The 18,269-nt window shown below is 37.1% G+C and overlaps 1 protein-coding gene across 3 annotated transcripts in view; it reads left to right on the top strand.

The window, feature by feature from the left end:
- GRK4 (G protein-coupled receptor kinase 4) overlaps positions 1-18,269 on the top strand; it is a 43,496-nt gene that overhangs the window by 353 nt on the left and 24,874 nt on the right. For all 3 annotated transcript variants that reach the window (XM_037385902.1, XM_037385911.1, XM_037385920.1), the window contains exons 2-5: positions 10,584-10,670; positions 11,146-11,258; positions 15,726-15,803; positions 16,966-17,066. In XM_037385902.1, the coding sequence (XP_037241799.1) occupies positions 10,584-10,670; positions 11,146-11,258; positions 15,726-15,803; positions 16,966-17,066 (379 nt within the window). The remainder of the gene's footprint in view (positions 1-10,583; positions 10,671-11,145; positions 11,259-15,725; positions 15,804-16,965; positions 17,067-18,269) is intronic.

Below are 18,269 nucleotides of genomic sequence, written 5' to 3'. Positions count from 1 at the left end.
GAGGGCGAGGCGGGGCGGGCTGGGGACGTACCGAGGGGGAGGAAAAGGGTCTGAGGTGAGGGGGAAAGGGGCCAGCGAGGCGCGGGGAGAGGAAGTGGTGGAGGAGAAGAGGGTGGGGGGGAGGAGAGGCTGCCGGGCAGGGAGGTCCGGGCGGGGCGCGGACCCCCTCGGGGCCGGTGGCAGGAGCTCTCCCCGCCGCAGCGGGGCGGGCGGTGAGTGCCGGGCAGTGCCCTCAGGCACCTGCCCCGCGCCTCCCGCGGGATGGGTTTGGAGTTACTGGCTTGTGGCTTTGCTTCTGGAAAAAAACCTTTCCTCCTTCCCCCTTCGGGCTCTTGAATCAAACGGTGTTTTTACCGGATGTTTTAAGAAGATCGTTAATCTGTAGATTCTGGGTTTATAACTATATACGCGTGTGGCTTTGTAGGATGAAGTGACATAAGTCTTCTCTGGAAGGACCTTGCACTCCATCTTGCTGAAATTCCTGCCTGTGAAAAACATAGCTGGTGAATGCTACCTGTATTTTGCAGTCGAGTGTTACGTATTAACCTAATACTAAAGCGTTGTGTTTTCCATTAGATTAATACTTACAATTTGATTCCTCAGAACGTCTTGACTTGAAGATTCCTTCCCCAGCTAACAAATATTGTGGATAGAGAATGAAATTTAGTCTAGCACATGGTTGCTGTTTAAAAAAAGTCCTGAAATAAGATTGTCTTACTGTTCTTTCATGTGTATAATTGTCCATTAAATGGCCACTTGAAAGCCACCCCAGATTACCACAGTACTCAGTGCAGAGTATGTTTTTCAGCTGTGAAATGTGCATATTCTTTTTGGATTGGAACCTGCTTTTCTTAATTGTATTGAGAAGTCCCATTAGTGTAGCTGGAGCTGTTTAAAGTGAGTAAGAACAACAGAATCTGCCCCTGTATGTTTTGCAAGTTCCTCCAACTCTAAATGGGTTTGGCACTTACGCCATATGTGTATCCAGTTAAATTTGCCTTAAGCAGCAAGAGAGGAAAATCAACTTTTTTACTTTGAAGTGGGGTTTAAAAAACAGAACAGTGATTGCAATTTTGGGCCATTTCCCAACCTTAGCTGAAAAGACCACCTCTAACTACATGACATGTTTTGGCTGGTTTCACTGACGGTAACTTGTCTGTGGTGGTGCTGCCTGAATTTGGAGTTTGCATTGAAGTGATCTTGGAAATGAAGGGAAAGTGGAATCTGGCTCAAAATTTTACTGTGCCCAAACCCTCACCACAAAGAGTGGAGTGGTAATCTGGAAAGGCTTTTAAGTGGCTGCTTAATGTCAGGTTGCCTCTTTAGTTAAGGTTTCACTATGTTTAAAATAAATTATAGTGGTAGAACTGACCAAACAAGATATTTTAATGAACTAAATGAAAGTCTGACAGCAGCTGATGTGAAGATCAGTTCTACCTGGTGTGAAACTTATAAAAGTAATGGTAATAAGCTGTTACTCTTTTGTACCTTCAATTGGCCTGGGCTTTTTTGTGTAGGCATGCACAAAAACATGATTTCTGGCTTTCAAACTCTAAAACTCCATTGATCAATTGGTAGAAGATCTTTTACCTTTTCGGGTCTGAGTCCCTGTGCGTAGGCTGGAACTTAAATCACATTTTTCACAATGCTTCTTGAAGTGGAAGTACTTTCTGTCAGTTGAATGCTCTGGCTGGTCTGGGAATGTCTGGTTTATTCCATCTGTCAGGACCATTCCATAAAATCCCTGTCCCAGCTCTATTCTTATGTGCCCGATAGACTCCAAGGGAATGGAATTTGCAAAGTTAGTATGTGAGGTAGGTATTTTACTGAAATATATTCTTTGCTAAAAGGGCCTCACAATTGGGACAGAAAAGCAGACTTATTATTGACCTTTTGCTTCCTGCATTCCTGTTATCTCACTGTATAGTGTGTGAAGCAGAGGGATAGCATGGAAAAGTGCAGAGTTACTGTTTCTCATGGAAGAAGGCAAAATCCTAAGCTAATATAAAATAGCAGCTTTACTTATTTTGATGTATAGGCTTGAGCCACATCAGTAATCCTTTTTCTAATTCCACAGCATGTTGAAGATTGGATAAGAGAAGGTGTTGACCTGCATAAATATTTCAGTTGTAAAAGCAAAAGAAATAAGATGTAAACTACTGTGCTCTTATTTTATTGTTTTCAGTGGCTGTTGAAAGAAATCATTGTAGGCTTAATTATGGTTTGCATGGGTCAATCTCATTCTAACTTGTGATACCTTCATGATGAAGATGAGAGTAGAAAAAGACTGTACTATTGAAAGCATCTCACAGAGTCTTTTAACCCTAGAGATCTTAATTTTGCAAATATAGAAACTGAGTTAAAGATGTTGTATATTTGTCCTCATCTTTTGAAAGGATATGGCAAAGGCTTAATGAGAATTTGGAAATGCCTGGTAAATAAATAACACCAAGTCTAAACAAATCATACTTGAGCACATTAACCAGAACTAACAGTCAAAATTATGATCCCAGATTTGTATTCGTCATTTTTCTTCTAATTTTAAGTACTCCAGTGCTTCTAGATGTGACTATTGTTAGGACATGCACGTAATTTGAGTTTTACGTTTGTAGGTGTGCAGAATTAGCACACCTTGAACAGCTAGATTCATGTCTACTGTTTGGTTTGATATGTAGCAAGTTAATTCGATGTATGTGATTAGAGAGTGAGGAACTAACCAGTGTGTTTAGATAAAATGCATCTTTTGCTGCTACTTCCTTCTACAGAATAAAAACAAAGTGTTATTGCTGTCTGTTTCTAGGCTAACTACCTTCTACCTTCTTACTAATAGTCTTACTGTTGGTCTATTTCATTAGAGGTGTGAATCTTCCAATTCAATTTACATTGTGAGAACATCTGTTTATAAGAGGATACTAGTCCCATTTTTCAAGCCAGATCAAACCCCAGCCTCCCCCCAGCCTCAAAACTTTAAATTTAGTCTTATGATGCTATTCCCTGATCTTTTCAAACTTGTTCTTAGAACAAATTATTTTAATAGAAGCCTGTCTTTTTCCAGTACAGACTTGTAATGTCTCTGTAGCAACTGCAACACTTCTTTGTGTGAAGTGTGAAGAAGGAAAGCTATGAGGATTCCTTATCTTTTTTTTGTTTTAATACGACTTTGTAAATAATGAAATGCCAGTTCACAGCACATATGGTTGTTAGTGATGGCTCATAATATATGACTCTTACGTGTACCTGCTACTAGAAAATACTGTGTTGACACAAAGTATGGTACTTATGGATGAAAGATGAAGGAATCAGGAGTGATATTGGGAGGTTTTTCTTACCTCATCCACTTTTCCAGTTGACCTGCTTGTACTGACTGTCCTTGGAGGACTAACCTGTCCATGGAGGAATTTGTCTCTGGGTGAAAACTGTAGTGCAAAGTGTTCTGGGATTCCCTGTCCCCGTTTCCTGGGATAAGTGGCCTTCTGTGCCAATCCAGCTCTTTCCTCTTGTGCATACGTTACTTTTTGAGGGAAATCTGTATGAGAGAAATAAAACCGGAGAACTTCCTCTAAAGGTGAACCCAGTGGTAGAACAAGCACAAGTGACTCAGTAGAAAAACAAGAGATTATAAAGAAAACTCAAACTTGATCTTAGAGCACTGAAGTGCAGCAGCTGAGATAGAAAAGCAGGTGTTAAGTGATAGTGATGTATGATTTATGAGACAGAGGTTGCAAAACCTTGCAATTTTATGATCTCCTTGCTCAGATTTTCACTTCCAGGAATTTTTATGTATAAAAGAATAATGTTCAGCAATATGAATTCTAGTGTGGTATAAAAGCAGGGGAATTAATGTGTTCATTTTTTCCTAGCAGAAATATCTTTGAAATTAGTATCTCTTGAAGGACATTGAAGAATTTATTCCATACATGGGGACAAATAATAAATATAAACTAGGTTACTCTGAAAAAAATCTGAAAGTTAACAAAAATATATTTTTATTTTTATTCGCTTTTCTCTTTATTTATATTTGTATCTTCTATTTTTTTGTAGTTATTTCAGTCACTCTCAGTAAATTCTTTGAGTGTATATAAGCCCCAAAATAATTTCAGCATCCCACATGTAGTCTGTGATGTTTTGAAGGAAAGAAATTAATCAGTGTATGCTTTAAACTGCATAGGAACCTTCCTTTTTTCATTGCCTGAAGTAATAGTCTCCAAAAATATGTCCAAAGGGTAGATCTGTAGTTCCTTTGAAGTCAATGGTAGTTTACTCCAATTGAGGATCCACGCCAAGAGTATATTTTAAACATACCTGCTCCTTTTGCATGCACTTTAAAATTAATTTGTACTGCTCTGGCAGGAGCAGTTTGTGAATGAGAACTGGGTCTGCTGTTAGGCATATAATATCCTCTATGTCATGATTGATTAGACTAAATTAAGGTCATGCCTCAAGCAAATTTCACCCCCAGCACTTGGTTGTATTTGTTCTAACCTGTGGTTGCAGAATGGGTAAGATAGTTTCCAGTTGGATCCATGAACCAACCTAGGGTGTGTGGGTGGTTGTGGTGGTGTTTTTTTTTCTTTTAATGTTGTTGAGTGTTTTGGGCTTGAGTTTTTCTTCCCAGCATTAGTTTTCAGATGGATCAGCAAGCTCCTGCAGATTTGATAATTGTTAGGTGCAGCCCAAGGATGGAGTTAGCAGGAAGTTTTCAATAACAGAACGGGATCACAGTTTGGCTGAAGTGAATCCTGAAAGATACTTCTTTCAGAATCGACATTAATACTTAGTGTAGCACTCGTCACAAAAAATAAGCAGTCTACTCAAATTGTGTGTTTTATCTGTCTAGGTTTAAAAACAACTGGAATAATTCTGCAAGTGAAATACATCCTACTTTTGCTTGCAGTATAAGGTAATAATGCAGTATGGTATTGGTGATGATACATAGGCAGATATCCTATAATGTGTGTAACTAGGAAGAAAATTCTAAGGAGATTGCTCCAGACTACTGCAGTTTGGCTATTGAACTGAGCTAAAATCTGTAGTTATTTAAGGAGTAAAGACAAGTGGAAAACCAAGGCACACTCATGCCCAGAAAGTCCATTCACCAGCAACAAATACGAATTTTAACGTGAAAGTGCCTTGAGTTTTTGCAGTTGCTGTTATTGTTGTCTGTTCTTCCCTTATTTGCCTTCTAAGTTCTATTGCGCTCCCTTATTGCATTGTGCGTTAAATTGCTGTAAACTCATTGTGGCAGGAAACATGTCTTCCTGTATTTGTACAGAATTATGCACAATGTCTGCCTTTTTGTCTTTTATTTAATGAACTGTAAGAAGAATGCATGCGGGCATGTTGGAATCTAAATAATTACATTTACTAAATAAACACAACATGAGAGGTCTAGTTATTGATATACACTGCTGCTTTGGTTATTTCAAGTGTGGCAATTATAACTAGAGGTTTCATAATCTACTTAGAAAAGGAGAAAAATTCCTTTATCTGTTGCAGTCTAGATATACCATCATGATAAAAAAACCAACCCTTATTTGTCAAGAAGTAGTCAGTAAAATTGGAGTTTTCATACTGGTGTGTTTTTTTCTCTAGTAAACCCTGTTCATTAAGTTGTTCTAGACATAATGAAATGAAATGTATACACAGATGTTATATTGTTTGACTGCACAATTAGATTAATAAATTCTGGTTCAGATAAGTTATATTACCTTGAGTTGTTACAAGACTTTCATACCTAATTTTTGAAGAAGCGCAGAAGCTGTTCAGAATGTATGCACTAGCATTCTTAAATGTGCACATGATTACTGGGGTTGTATGTAGAGTTCATGTGAAGAACCAGTTGTTCAAGTGGTTATAGCTGTGGGAACAATAAATGATTGTGCATATAAACAATCTGCACAAATGTTCACGTAGATTCCTGGGGATTTTAACTGTTTACAGTGTTACTGTTTTAACAGTCAGACGAGCAAGAGGACTCAAGCATTACCTTGCTGAAGTCCAACTCTGTGTACTTGATACCAAGAGCGTGAGGACTATTATCTTAAAAATGCCATAACAATCTGTAATCTATAGGTATCTTTTACGTCTTTATTTATTGAACTGCTTGTATTTTTGCCTCAGTTTGTGTTCAGAGTGCCTCCTTTATAACACTGAAGGGTTAGGTGCCTACCTTGTGCTGAAGCCTGAATTTTCAGCTAGGTGATTCTGGTTAATTTCCTGAGAGCCAAACAGATTCTATGTGTTATACTTCTAGGAAAAAAAGAATCTTTCCCGTATAACAGAGATGCCACTCTGTTAAACCTAGTTGTTAAGCTGTGACCAGGCTTGTTTTTCAAGGAACTGAGGTGTCAAAAAACCTATCTGACCTGTGCAATGGAGAAGGTTGCAGAGACCCCACAAAGCAGTACTGTATGAACTGTCTCTAGAACTGGAAGCATGTCAGCCTTCCTGAGGTGATGGTATGTGTGAACTTCTCTCCTAGCTTGAAGTCAGGGGTACTTCAGTGTTACTGTTCTGATCTGAGGACCAGAGATAATAGTTTTGCAGTGTTTTGTGTCTTGCAGGTGGATCTTGCACAGTAAGGGCATACCCTCGGAGATGGTTACTTAGTAGGCAGTGTTTACAAATGTCTTTGTAGCAAAGGCCCTAGTTAAATAGGAATGTGTTACTTTTTCAGTGAAAGTTTTTAATCCTTATGGTGAGTGTTTTGAAGGGAAGCGTGTCTGTAAGCAGGGTAAGATTTTAATTCATGTGAGTTGAAAATCTGTTAGGAACCCTGCCTGCAGCTTTCTCTGCTGTGGGAAAGATGTATCGTAAGAGACTGTATGTACCTGGATTACTCTCATGCATGTCAGTGTAGATGATGTAGACCTTCTGTATTAAATTCTTTTGCATTTTTCCCTGAATCAGTTAATTGATTTATACAGTTAAAGGCATGCTGTAGGTTGTCTTCTGGTTAGTTTTATGCTTTCAGAGCTTATCTGGGTGTGGTCTAGCATGAATTTCTCAGCTGGTATCTGACAATCTGGTTTGTGGACTCAGTTTTGCAAGAATAGTGGTGTAGCAATCTCGCACCCCTAGTGCTACAGAGCTGTGTGCTTCTCAGCCACAGAGGTGCATTGCTTGGCCTTTACAAGCAGGAAAGCTGAAGCATGGAGGTCCCTGAACAACTCAACGGCAGAATCTCAGTGTTGATGTAGGAGCCGTTGAATCTTACCACATATAGTCAGTGTATATTTATTAGCCAAATACAGTACAATGCTTCTCACTGTTCTTATTCTACAGGACAGAACCTAAGTTTTCTATCTCAAGGAAGACTAACTAATAATGTCCAGTGAACAGTGCTCAGTGAAAGTCATGCCGCAAATCCTGTCTTAAGGAAGATAACTACAGCTGTGAGAAGTCCATCTGATTACTTGAAAAATATTCTTACTTGTCTAAATCTGTTTCTACACCAGGTTGCATTGTTTTGCCACAGCAGTGGGTTTTTTTTGTCAGTAGTTGTGTTTTTATTGATGAATGAACCAACCACCTTGTCTTACATATATTTTCCAAATGTTTCTGTGAAGTTTTAAAAAAAACAGTTGAAAAATGAAAACATGTAACCATCCTTCCCACACCCATATTCTAATGCAATGATCTAACTGAATTTAGTATGTATCTCTTTAAGAAGCGAGACTATTTAGAGGTAAATGCTGAAATTCTGACTCCAAGAAGTAATTTGGGGAGGAGAAGAAGGTAAGGTTATCATACACTTGAAAATGTAATTGCAGTGCTTCCTCACTGTAATGGGGTATTGCTGCGTCCACCCTTCTCTTTGTAAAAGATGAGTTGCTTCAAGTTGGACATTGTTCTAGCTAGCAATTACATCTGAAAGAGGCAAAAGCGGTAATTCTTCTGAACCACATAGGTCAACCATAAAGTAGATTACCTTAATGGCTTTGTTGCGGCTGTGTAGGAAAGTAAGTTGTTGGTCTTTCTGGAAGAATTTTATCTGAAGTATTTTAGAATGAGATCCAGAATAGAAGAACTGAAATCAATATTAAGATACTTACAAACCACAACTGTTATAATTTGATTTGATACTTCTTTTAAACTGCCTCAGAAATGGAAAAGAATTTTGCAATTAGGGAATAATATGACACACAAATCTGCCTGCTTCCATAACTTTTACCAGAAATGGCTAATTTGTCTGTAAATAATGTAAGTCATGCATTCTCTTTACATTATTAGGACATACAGCAAATGCATAGAAAATGTCTAAATTTAAGAAGAGTCAGTTCAGAGAACAGAGGATGTTGATTTAGCTATTACTTCTAAGCACTTAATTCTTGTGTATCTTTAATATATTATATGTATCCTTTATTGACTTCTTCAGGATGCTGCATGCAGCTGCATTCCAGTATATGGTCTCTTTTTATGAAGTTCATAATGGTCACATAGTAAGTAACTGGACAGATGTCTGGGGCAAAATACAGCAGTGTTGGACCCCTGAAGTATAATGCATCAGTGATCATCTTTTTTTGGGGTGTAGTTTTTTTTTTGGTTTGTTTTGTTTTCGCATTTTTGGTGGTTCGTTGTTGTTTGGGGTTTTGTGGGTTTTGAAGTTTTTTTTCCTTTCACTGTGCTTCAGAAGGTGATATACTTGGTGTATATCACAGTTCAGTTTAGATTTTTCTGAACACCATTTGGGTTGGTTTATCATTCTTGGTCAGTACTGATTGTACTGTGACATGCACAAATGAGCCTTTCTGAGCAGTTTCTAACAGAAGAAACGTAACTTCTGTGGACCTTGCAGTCTGGTGCATTTTTCAGTTGCTAGGTTAAAAATTAAGTTGACTCTTCTGTCCACTGTTTTTCATGATCACATAATAATCTATACCCAGTCCTTTTCTATGCATTGTATGCGTGCATAGATGCGTGCATATATAAATATTCTCTGATTTTGTTTGTGTTTAGTTCTGTTAGAAATGCGGTTTGCTCTGTGTTGTTTGATTTTGTTCAAGCATGTATTCAAATTCTTTTTAACATCAAAAATATTTTGTTAAAATACTCGGAGTTTGTTTCAATGATGCTGGTAATTACAACTTCATGATTAGTTTGGTACTGTATGAAGTACAAGAGGGGAAGTAGATTCAATATATTTGTGTTCTAAAATATTTTGGAAAGCAAATGACTTACAAAGCAACATTAGGAAAGTGCAGAAGAATGGTTTCTAGAGAGTAGGTATCAGATCAAAGAATCTCTGCAGGCCAACTTTTTAAGCTTTTGTATTCCTTATTTGTTTACTTGCATAGTGATGCTAGAGTTGAGAATGTTTTGTTGCAGCAGCACAGTGAGACATTAATGTTCCTGTTAGCAAAGATCATGTAAATTTGATAAGAGCTAAGGTATGCTAAGCTGGAACTACTCTTGACTGCAATGTTCAAGAAACTGTATGTTTGAGTGAAGAGGTGTTTTTAAAATTTTTTATTTTTCTGAAGATGTTAGTTCCTTTCTCCCTAACGACTTAATTCTGAAAGAGTTCAGTACTGTTTGCTGCTTAGTTTCTATTCGGGTTACACAGGGTAACTCCCTTCCTTTCTCTCCCATTGTGGTTAACAGTACATACTGCTTTGGTACAGTTAAAAAGTTTCTGTGCAGTTCTGCTAGTGTTCTGTCATGTGGAAACGCATCTGGCCATATCACTTTGTAAAATCTTTTAAAATATTGTGCAGCACAAAAATTACTCTTCCACTGAAATGTTAGGCAATTCAAGAGATTATAGATACAGAAACATATACATGTACATATCTCTGCTTTTTTGATAAGTATGCATATCTTACGGAAATGGAGTTGGCTTCTTCCAGTCAAAGTAATGTGCTAAAACTCCAATTTAACATAGAAAATGGAGCACAGATGTATTTTAGAGAAAGAATGGGGAAAATACTGTAGTAGTTTTTAAAAATCAGTTTAATACTAGTGCTGGGAAATCTAAAGCATTGAAAAGATCTGAATTCTACAACTAGGTTCTTCCTGATATCCTGTATCTTCCTATAGTTTAGAATAAATGGTGTGCATTTGGTCAATGCCCACTCGTTTATTAGTGGGATCTACTCTTACTACTATTACTGCCCTTAAAAAAGAGAATGTGTATGTACAACTTGATTATCCAAAAATGTGTTTTAAGAACTTCGTTCTATGTATTTTGTTACTCAACCTTAATGTCTTCTATTCTTCACCATGGTTGAGAAATACTTCTCAAATATTTTTTGGTTCTGTCTTTGATGTTTCAGTTTTGTTTGTAATTTTCAGAATGCCTACATATTTGCCTTGACTCTGCAGAGATATTCTGTATGCAGAGTCAAAATGTGAAATATTTGTCTTGCAAAAGACTTTCTGCATTATTTAGTGTTTCATATAAAAGTCCTTCTATATCAAGTTTGTTAGTGGTTTGGATATCCTTGTGGATGTTTTTTGTTCTAGGCATGAAAAGCGGTCTGACAGATCTGTGAAAAAGTGACCTAATTTTATGCTGTTAATGTTATATTTAATTTTATTCTGACATAGTACTGTGTTCCACATTACGCATATTTTTCTTCTAGGCAAAAGGAGTGGGCGTAGTAAAAAATGGAAAGAGATGCTGAAGTTGCCACCTGTTAGTCATTGCGAAGGTATTAGATGCTCAATCGGTAGGTATCCTGTAGAATGGTCTGTGATTTTCTTTTTTTTTTTTTTTTTTTTTTTTTGAGGAGGGGTATGAGTTTGGTGATGTTAACTGAAAGGATTCTGTCTTGCTTCTGAATATTAGCAAAAAAAGCTATTGAGCTTTTAATGTCTTGTATTCCTTCTTTTCAAACAATCTTGTTTGCTTTGGGATTGCAATTCACAGTGTTGTTGCTTTCTATCCTGCAGCCTAAATGAAACTTAACTATATTGTTCAATGTTTTTTTTAATGAATGTCATAATCTATAAGAGACAAATGTGGCTGGAAGTGAGTGTTTCGCTATTCTTTGAGATTACTGTGTGTTTCTGATATCTTTGCTAAATATGTTAATGGAAAATCTTCATGTTTTGGTGCTGGTTTTCTGACCTGTTCTCAAATGGGAGTAAGGACCATGCTATGACAAAGATAAAAATAAACATACTTACTTATTTCTTTCTCAGAAAGAGACTATAACCAGCTTTGTGACAAACAGCCGATAGGAAGGCTTCTCTTCAGACAGTTCTGTGATTCCAGACCAGATTTGAAAAGATGCATTGAATTTCTGGATGCAGTGGTAAGCTGTGAGAAATTGGAGATAGGTATCAATAGGCAATAGCTTATATATTTTTGTTTTAAAAAAGTTTGATTTTTATGATGGTTTTGGATGGGATGGAGTTAATTTTCTTCACTGTACCTTATGCTGTGCTATGTTTTGGATTTTTGACCAAACCAGTATTGACAACAAGGATATTTTAGTTATTCTGAACAGTGATTACCACAGCATCAAGCCCTTTTATGTTTCTCACGCTGCCTCACCAGTGAGCAGGCTGGGGATGCCTAAGCTGGAGGGGGGACACAGCTGAGATGGCTGATCCCAACTGACCAAAGGGATATCCCATACCGTATGATGCTGTGCTCCGCAATAAAAGATGGGGGAAAGAAGGAGGAAGGGGGCAAGTTAAAGTTAGTGGGTTTGTCTTGCCACGTAGTCATTAACCGTGATGATGAATCCCTGCTTTCCTGGAAGTGGCTGAACACACCTACCTGCTGATGGGAAGAAGCAATTTAATTTCTTATTTTACTTTACTTGCGTGTACAGCTTTGCTTTACTTGTTAAACTGTCTTAATCTCAACTCACAAGTTTTCTCACTTCTACCCTTCTGATAATCATTGGGAGTGAGTGAGTGATCACCTGTGTGGGGCTTAGCTGCCTACCAGGGTTAACACACTGCAATTTTATAAAATACTAATTTTCTCTAAACACATCTGTTCACTAATACCGCATACATGAAAATGTAGTGCGATGCACTCTTTGTCAACTGTAAAGCTGTAACTTTTGATGGATGTCAAGAAACTTTGTGTTTCTTACTTAAAGGAAGATGTTTAATATTTATTGTAAAAACCCTGCCATCTTGGTATGGTCAGAGCTGCAAAAATGGCCGTGATGGGAATGAGAGAAACAATTTTAGAAGACACGCTGCTTGGCTTCTTGAACCTAAAACTATGTGCATACAATGAATATTATGTTACTCGGATATGAAAATTTTGTAAACATAGACTTGAAAATGTTGCAACTTGCATGCAAGTCCTAGGCTAGACAGAATGTGCTAATTAAAAAAAATAAATGCAGTGGTGATGGAGATTTAGGGAACCATCTGTGGAAGGAGAGAAACCAGATTTTAGAGACCAAGAGAAAAGTAAGTGTTTTGTCTTGGTACGTTTGCATCTTGGTATCTAATGCTAAAGAATGAGGGGAGGAAGGAAGTATGCCTGTGGCCATGTTTTGTAAAAATATCTTCAGACAATACTCTCATGGGGAGGGAGAAAGTAGTGAGAAGAGTAGGCTGGCACACAACGGTCCTCAAGAGGAGAGAACAATAGCTCAGAGCTTTTTATTCTTTGTACCTCATAGTTAATCCAAGAGCAGAAAGATACAGTCTTAAGCTAAGAATGCACCAAAAGAACAGTTTGCCTCTTCCCACCCATTTTTGTTCTTATATTCAGGGAACAAGTGACCAAAGAAGACAGAAGTAGGGTAGTAGTGCTGCTTACATGTGTCCCACAATGCAGCAGGGTGTAAGGAAGCACATGGGATTGTTGCTGTGCCTCCCACTTCACCGTATCTTCCTTCCCCCTATGGGAGTATAAACAGAGGCACTTGATCAGCTGAAAAGGAACTTCAGTGTCAAATAAGCAGAGTTGCCTTATATTTGTCAATGAATCTTTGTGCAATTAGGCTTACTTCCCAGATGTGTTTCACCATACTTCTGTGACTCTTAGGAGCTGTACTAACATAAAATTCCAGAGACCAGTATGACAGTTGGAGACACAGAATGGATTGAATGTAAATCCAGAACAGTGGAGCTAATATCCTGAAGTGAATGTAAACCAGAGCCTTTAATGAGCATTGCGCAATAGGGACACTGCTGACAGCTGTGGATGTACCCTTAATGGTTACAACTTCTGTACACATTTTTAATCCTTAAAAGCTTAGATAAGGAGTAGCAGAATCTTTGCGAATACAAAAGAGAAAAAGAATCTTAGGCATGACTGTAAGGCAGGCATGTCTTTGCTCTTACAGATGAATGAATCTTACAGATGATTTTTCAGGTGAAATTGTGTCTAAGAAGTAACTGTGTTTTACACTAATGGAAGATTTTGAATTGTTTGGAAATATGCATTCTATAATGTTATGTAGATTGCAACACTTCTGTGAATTAACAAAGACTGCCATAGTTGAGGTAATCTGATGTAAGAGATGATTGCACAATTTACTTTTATTTTTTAACTTCCATTTGAAAAATCATGGTGAAGTAGTATGCTTGGGAATCACTGAAACAGAAGTCTCTTCAGCTAAAATAATCTCTAATTGGTGACTCTCATGATGTGAAAGCTAGCATGCTGTCTTGGTCAAGGAAGTGAGATAAAATACCTATTATCTCTTACAGATGGTTCCTGAATTAGCCTGATTCCCTTTTCTGGACTGCACTTTAGCAAGTGTGTTCAAGCTTTTTTTGGAGTGGGGCAAGGGTATTTTTTGGTTGGTTTTGTTTGTAAGGCAGTAACGTGAAGGGGAAAGGCTAAGGCTGTGGGGTCTTTACATTGGGTTTTGCCATTTGTTGTATGTTTTTATTTAAAATTAAATTTTGACTTAAATTTTCTGGCATAAAATGCCACAGTCTTAAGAGCCTTGCATCTTGAATTAAGAGTCTTCTGACTCTCTTAGATGGATCAACAGGATTTCAGCAGCATGATTATTTCAGGAGGCCAAAATGGCAAAATGAAGGTAGTACAATGCTATGTTGTCTACCTGTACTGAATGCTAAGACTAGTAAGCTTAAACTCTTGAGAAGGTGTGACCTTTAAGTCTGGAGTCAGCTTGGCTTTACAGAAAGAAGAGTTGTGAAATAATTGAATAAAAGTGACAGAAAATAAAGTGAGGAATTACAGCTATCCAATCATCTAGTGACTCATTTCACTAGTTGGGGATGAGGTTACTCAAGTATGAAAAAGAATGGGTGACAGCTCAAACTTCCCTCTTAAGCTCTGTGAGTAACAGAAATCAGTTGACAAGGCTGTCAAACTTCCTTTTAAATTACAGTATCTGCTTAAAATGGTATGCTTAACTGTATAGAATTAGTGACTACTTTGGCATAATAGAACATGTTAAAGGCGGTAAGTGCACTGCTGTGGTTGATTAAATTTTCTGACCTGCTCATGTTATTTGGTAGTTTCAGAATTCCTCACCACTGTGGAATTAAAAGTAGCGAAAACAGTGGCTTGCAGTTGTCTATAGATTTGAGCACTGTGCTGAAGTGGTTGATACCACAATGTCTTAGCAGAAAGAGATGTTGATGACTTAGTAGTGAGTCAGCGTGGGTTAGTTGCAGTTGGTTGCAGAACTGGAGTTCAGGGATTCTGTTATTTCCAGTATTGTATGTATATTTGGTTCTTGAACTGTTATTTTTCAGTGTTCTAGTTTTCTTTATGAAGATGCATAACTTCTCTTCTGATTAGATCTGTCACTTGGACCTTATTATAAGGTTCTTAATGATTGTTGTCCCAATATGCCGAACTGTTGTTTTATATGATACAGCCCTCCATTCTGGAAGTCCGCCATATATTCTTTGCTCCTAGGTGCATATATTTATATTCTGAGATATGAAATAAGCTTTGATTGAGTAGGCCCAGCCTGTGAAGCTAATACAGGCTGCAGTTTGAGATTGTTTTTTTCAGTTCATCTTTTCCCAGATTCTGTATTGTCTTTAAATGTTGTAACTTATCATGTCTGCTTCTAGATTATTCCTCAAAATTATTAATAGTAAATAGTCCTTGGAGTTTTTCAATGCTAATATCTGATGGGCTGGTGGGGTTTTTTCCTATAAGTAGTACCTCTGGAGCTCTATTAAGATGCCAGTTGTTTATCTGCAAAACACACTGTGTTGCATAGTAGTCTTTTTCTACATCATAGTACTGTACATTACTAAGTCAAAAACGTCACTAAATTTTATATCTACCCAGTTTTTTCTCAGAGAGTGACGTGGGGCTTGGTTTAGATCTCATATTTCCAGCTGATGTGATCTTGTAGAAAGTAGTAGTTTTATCCTAGTTTTACCCAAGACTGTAGTAAAGAAAAATACATGAAGGAAAAAAAAAAAAAATACAATGAAGAGAAAGCTGATGATTGTACTCTTACTTAATTATTTCCGATCTGGATCTTTCTGTCCTACAATACTGCATAAACACTATTTCATTGTAATTGGTCTAATTTAACCTCTAGGATGCAGTTTTTGTTATTGTATTTTGGCTAATTGTTAGTTTTTGTATGATTTCCAAAAGTTAAATTCCATGTGGTTTTTTTTCTTAAGACTGTTCTTCATACATGTGCCACTAAGTAGTCTAAAAATCTTTAAATAGATTTCAAACAATGACAGCCTTCAGTTCCTTTTATATTATTCATGATAAAATTTACCTGTCATGTGAAAGACTTTAGTGCCAAATAGCTCTGAACATAATTTAATTTTCAATTCCATTCCCCTAGGCAGAATACGAGGTATCTTCAGATGAAAAGCGTATAGACTGTGGCCTGAAAGTTTTAGAGACATACTTCACTAATGGGGTAAATACATTATATTACAAAATATTGTCTCAAGTGTTTTGTAAACATCAGGTACATAGAGATTTAAGTGGTTGCATTGTTTTTAGTACATTGACGATCAAACTTCATTAGTCCCGTTTTTGCCTTTCTGAAAGGTATACTGCCTTCTCTTACCACCTTGAGCAGAAACCTTGACTGATCTCTGCTTTTAAGACTACTACCATTACGATTTATTCTCCCTATGTTTTCTAATTAAAATACTCATCTCAAGATAAGTAAGACAAGATAAACTCATTTAGCATACAAAGAAAACTATTAACAAGTTAACTCGGAGTTTTGTCATCTGAAGACATGAGAATGAAGAATTCTTAAAATTCTCAGGCTTCTTTCAGACTCTTGTGTGGCCTTGGTTGGTTTGCTGTAAATTTTCAGAGTTGCTGCAGGTTTTCGCCAAGTGAAATGTTGTTTTGTTTTGTTCCAGAGCATTCTGGTTCTCTGTGTTTTGCATGGGGATCATTAACAGCAGATCTTTTGCATATATTAATCTCACTGATTTTTTTAAGAGTCTGTTCTTTGATATCCTGTAGAAGCTTTGCTGTGGATCTATAGTTAGACTTCTGCTTTCCATGAATAGGTGCTCCTTCTGCTTCTCTTTAGTCATCTTGAGAAGAATTTACTCCAAATGAAGGTCTTGCAGATACCTTAAAAGCAGATAAACTCCAAAGTTTGCTACATCTCTTCTGATAATTTCTTTAGGACTACTATAAGTCACATGCGGTTTTTGCAAAAAAACACATTTCTTTGGGCTGGTTTGAAATAGTTTCCTAACTTGTGTATTTCTTTCCACTTCCTTCTATCCTGCCAAGCCAAACAGATAACTTGCTTTTGTGGTGGTAGACTTATGGAAAGAAAAAGAAATTTGACTTATTGCCAAGTTTGTTTCCCCAGATACTGAAGAAGTAAATAACTGTAATAGCTTTCAATGCATTTTTCTGTAATAGGAAACAAATAAATTTTTTCCTGAATATGAATTTCTTAGTTTTATCTTTAGCCAAACCATTCCTTTCCTTTTCCTGTATTAGAAGATTTAGTTTCACTTTGATTATAGAACTTTTTAACTCGTTCTGTTGATTTACAAAATTGCTTTCATTGTTGCCCTGTTTTTTTAAAAAAATCTGTAAAGTCTGCAGCACACTTGCCAGAAATACCTCAGGAAACAGTAAATGAATGTAAAGCAAGACTGGAAAAGAACCCTTCTAAGGACCTTTTTATGGACTGTACTAGGTAAGTTAAAAATGCATACTGCTATATTTGAATATCACAAGAAAAATTTGTGTGTTTCTGAGGAATGAAAGGTGAAGTTATTACACCCAGGTGTATTTGGTGTCTGAAATTAGTGTAAGAAATTTGAAACAGATTTATTAAAAGACTACGCTGCCTTCAGATGTGATTTAGATGTTTGACTTGCATAAAAATAGCATTAAAGAAAAGGCTCTGCAAAAAATCACGCTATTATCTACTACCAAGTATTCTGTAAGTTAGAGTAGTATTTCTCTTTATTATAGTCTTGACTTTTGAGTGACTTCTTTTCCATGATGAAGGTACTCGGATACTAAGTTATAAACTGGAGCTTGAAAGGTTTCTGAACAAAATTAACCATTTCTGGTTTGTGAAAATGCGTTGAACTGAGGCCAACAGTTATATTCCATTAAGATGGCTGCTTAAAGGATCGATTGTGACAGTTAGCACAAACAAATACAACTCGATTTTGTTCTGAAGTCATAAAGTGGTATTTCACAGCAGCAGCAGCAGGGAAGGCTTTTCTTGGAGGGATGGTACATGTTTACCAGTGTTGCATGTCTTTCTAAAGCCTTTGTATTTCTAATATTACTGGTTCTTCAAGGCATGCTTGATCATGTCTGAAGGATTACAATATGTTTTGTCACTGCTTGGGTCATCTCCCTAGCAACAAAAATAAGCATACTTTATAACAACCCAAGATTATAAGATGGAAAGGGATGTGTGAGAACACAGAGTGAAAATGTGTCTCAAATGGAGGATCTGTCATGTAAGTCATCCTTTTTCCTCTGTCCCATAAATATATGAATACAGCCTGAATTATTTGTTTTCCTTCCCACTGACCCTTGCCTTGGTACGCTTAATTTGAGGGGAATTAGAAGTTACCTGGTGTTCAAGTTTGGACATGGTGTTTAGTATCTAAATTTCAAATCTTAGAATAAAATCTTATTTATCAGTCTCCAAAGAATGCATAAAAACTTGTAGATACTTTCCTGTAAAGATCATTCAGAGGTCCCATTTGTGGGGTTGTGCATGCATTGCATAGCTACTGAGAGGCTGATGGTGGCCTTGAAGACAATGGGAATGCAGACGTCAAACTTTCTAGTTGCTCTAAATAACAGTATTGTGGCATTACTAGTGTTTTGACAGGAACAGTTTTCTGTGATAGGCACTCACTTTGTGAGACAT

This window comes from Falco rusticolus, chromosome 1 (assembly GCF_015220075.1).
Source record: "Falco rusticolus isolate bFalRus1 chromosome 1, bFalRus1.pri, whole genome shotgun sequence".
NCBI classification, from domain to species: Eukaryota; Metazoa; Chordata; class Aves; order Falconiformes; family Falconidae; genus Falco; species Falco rusticolus.
This window is presented reverse-complemented; position numbering and strand designations above follow the sequence as displayed.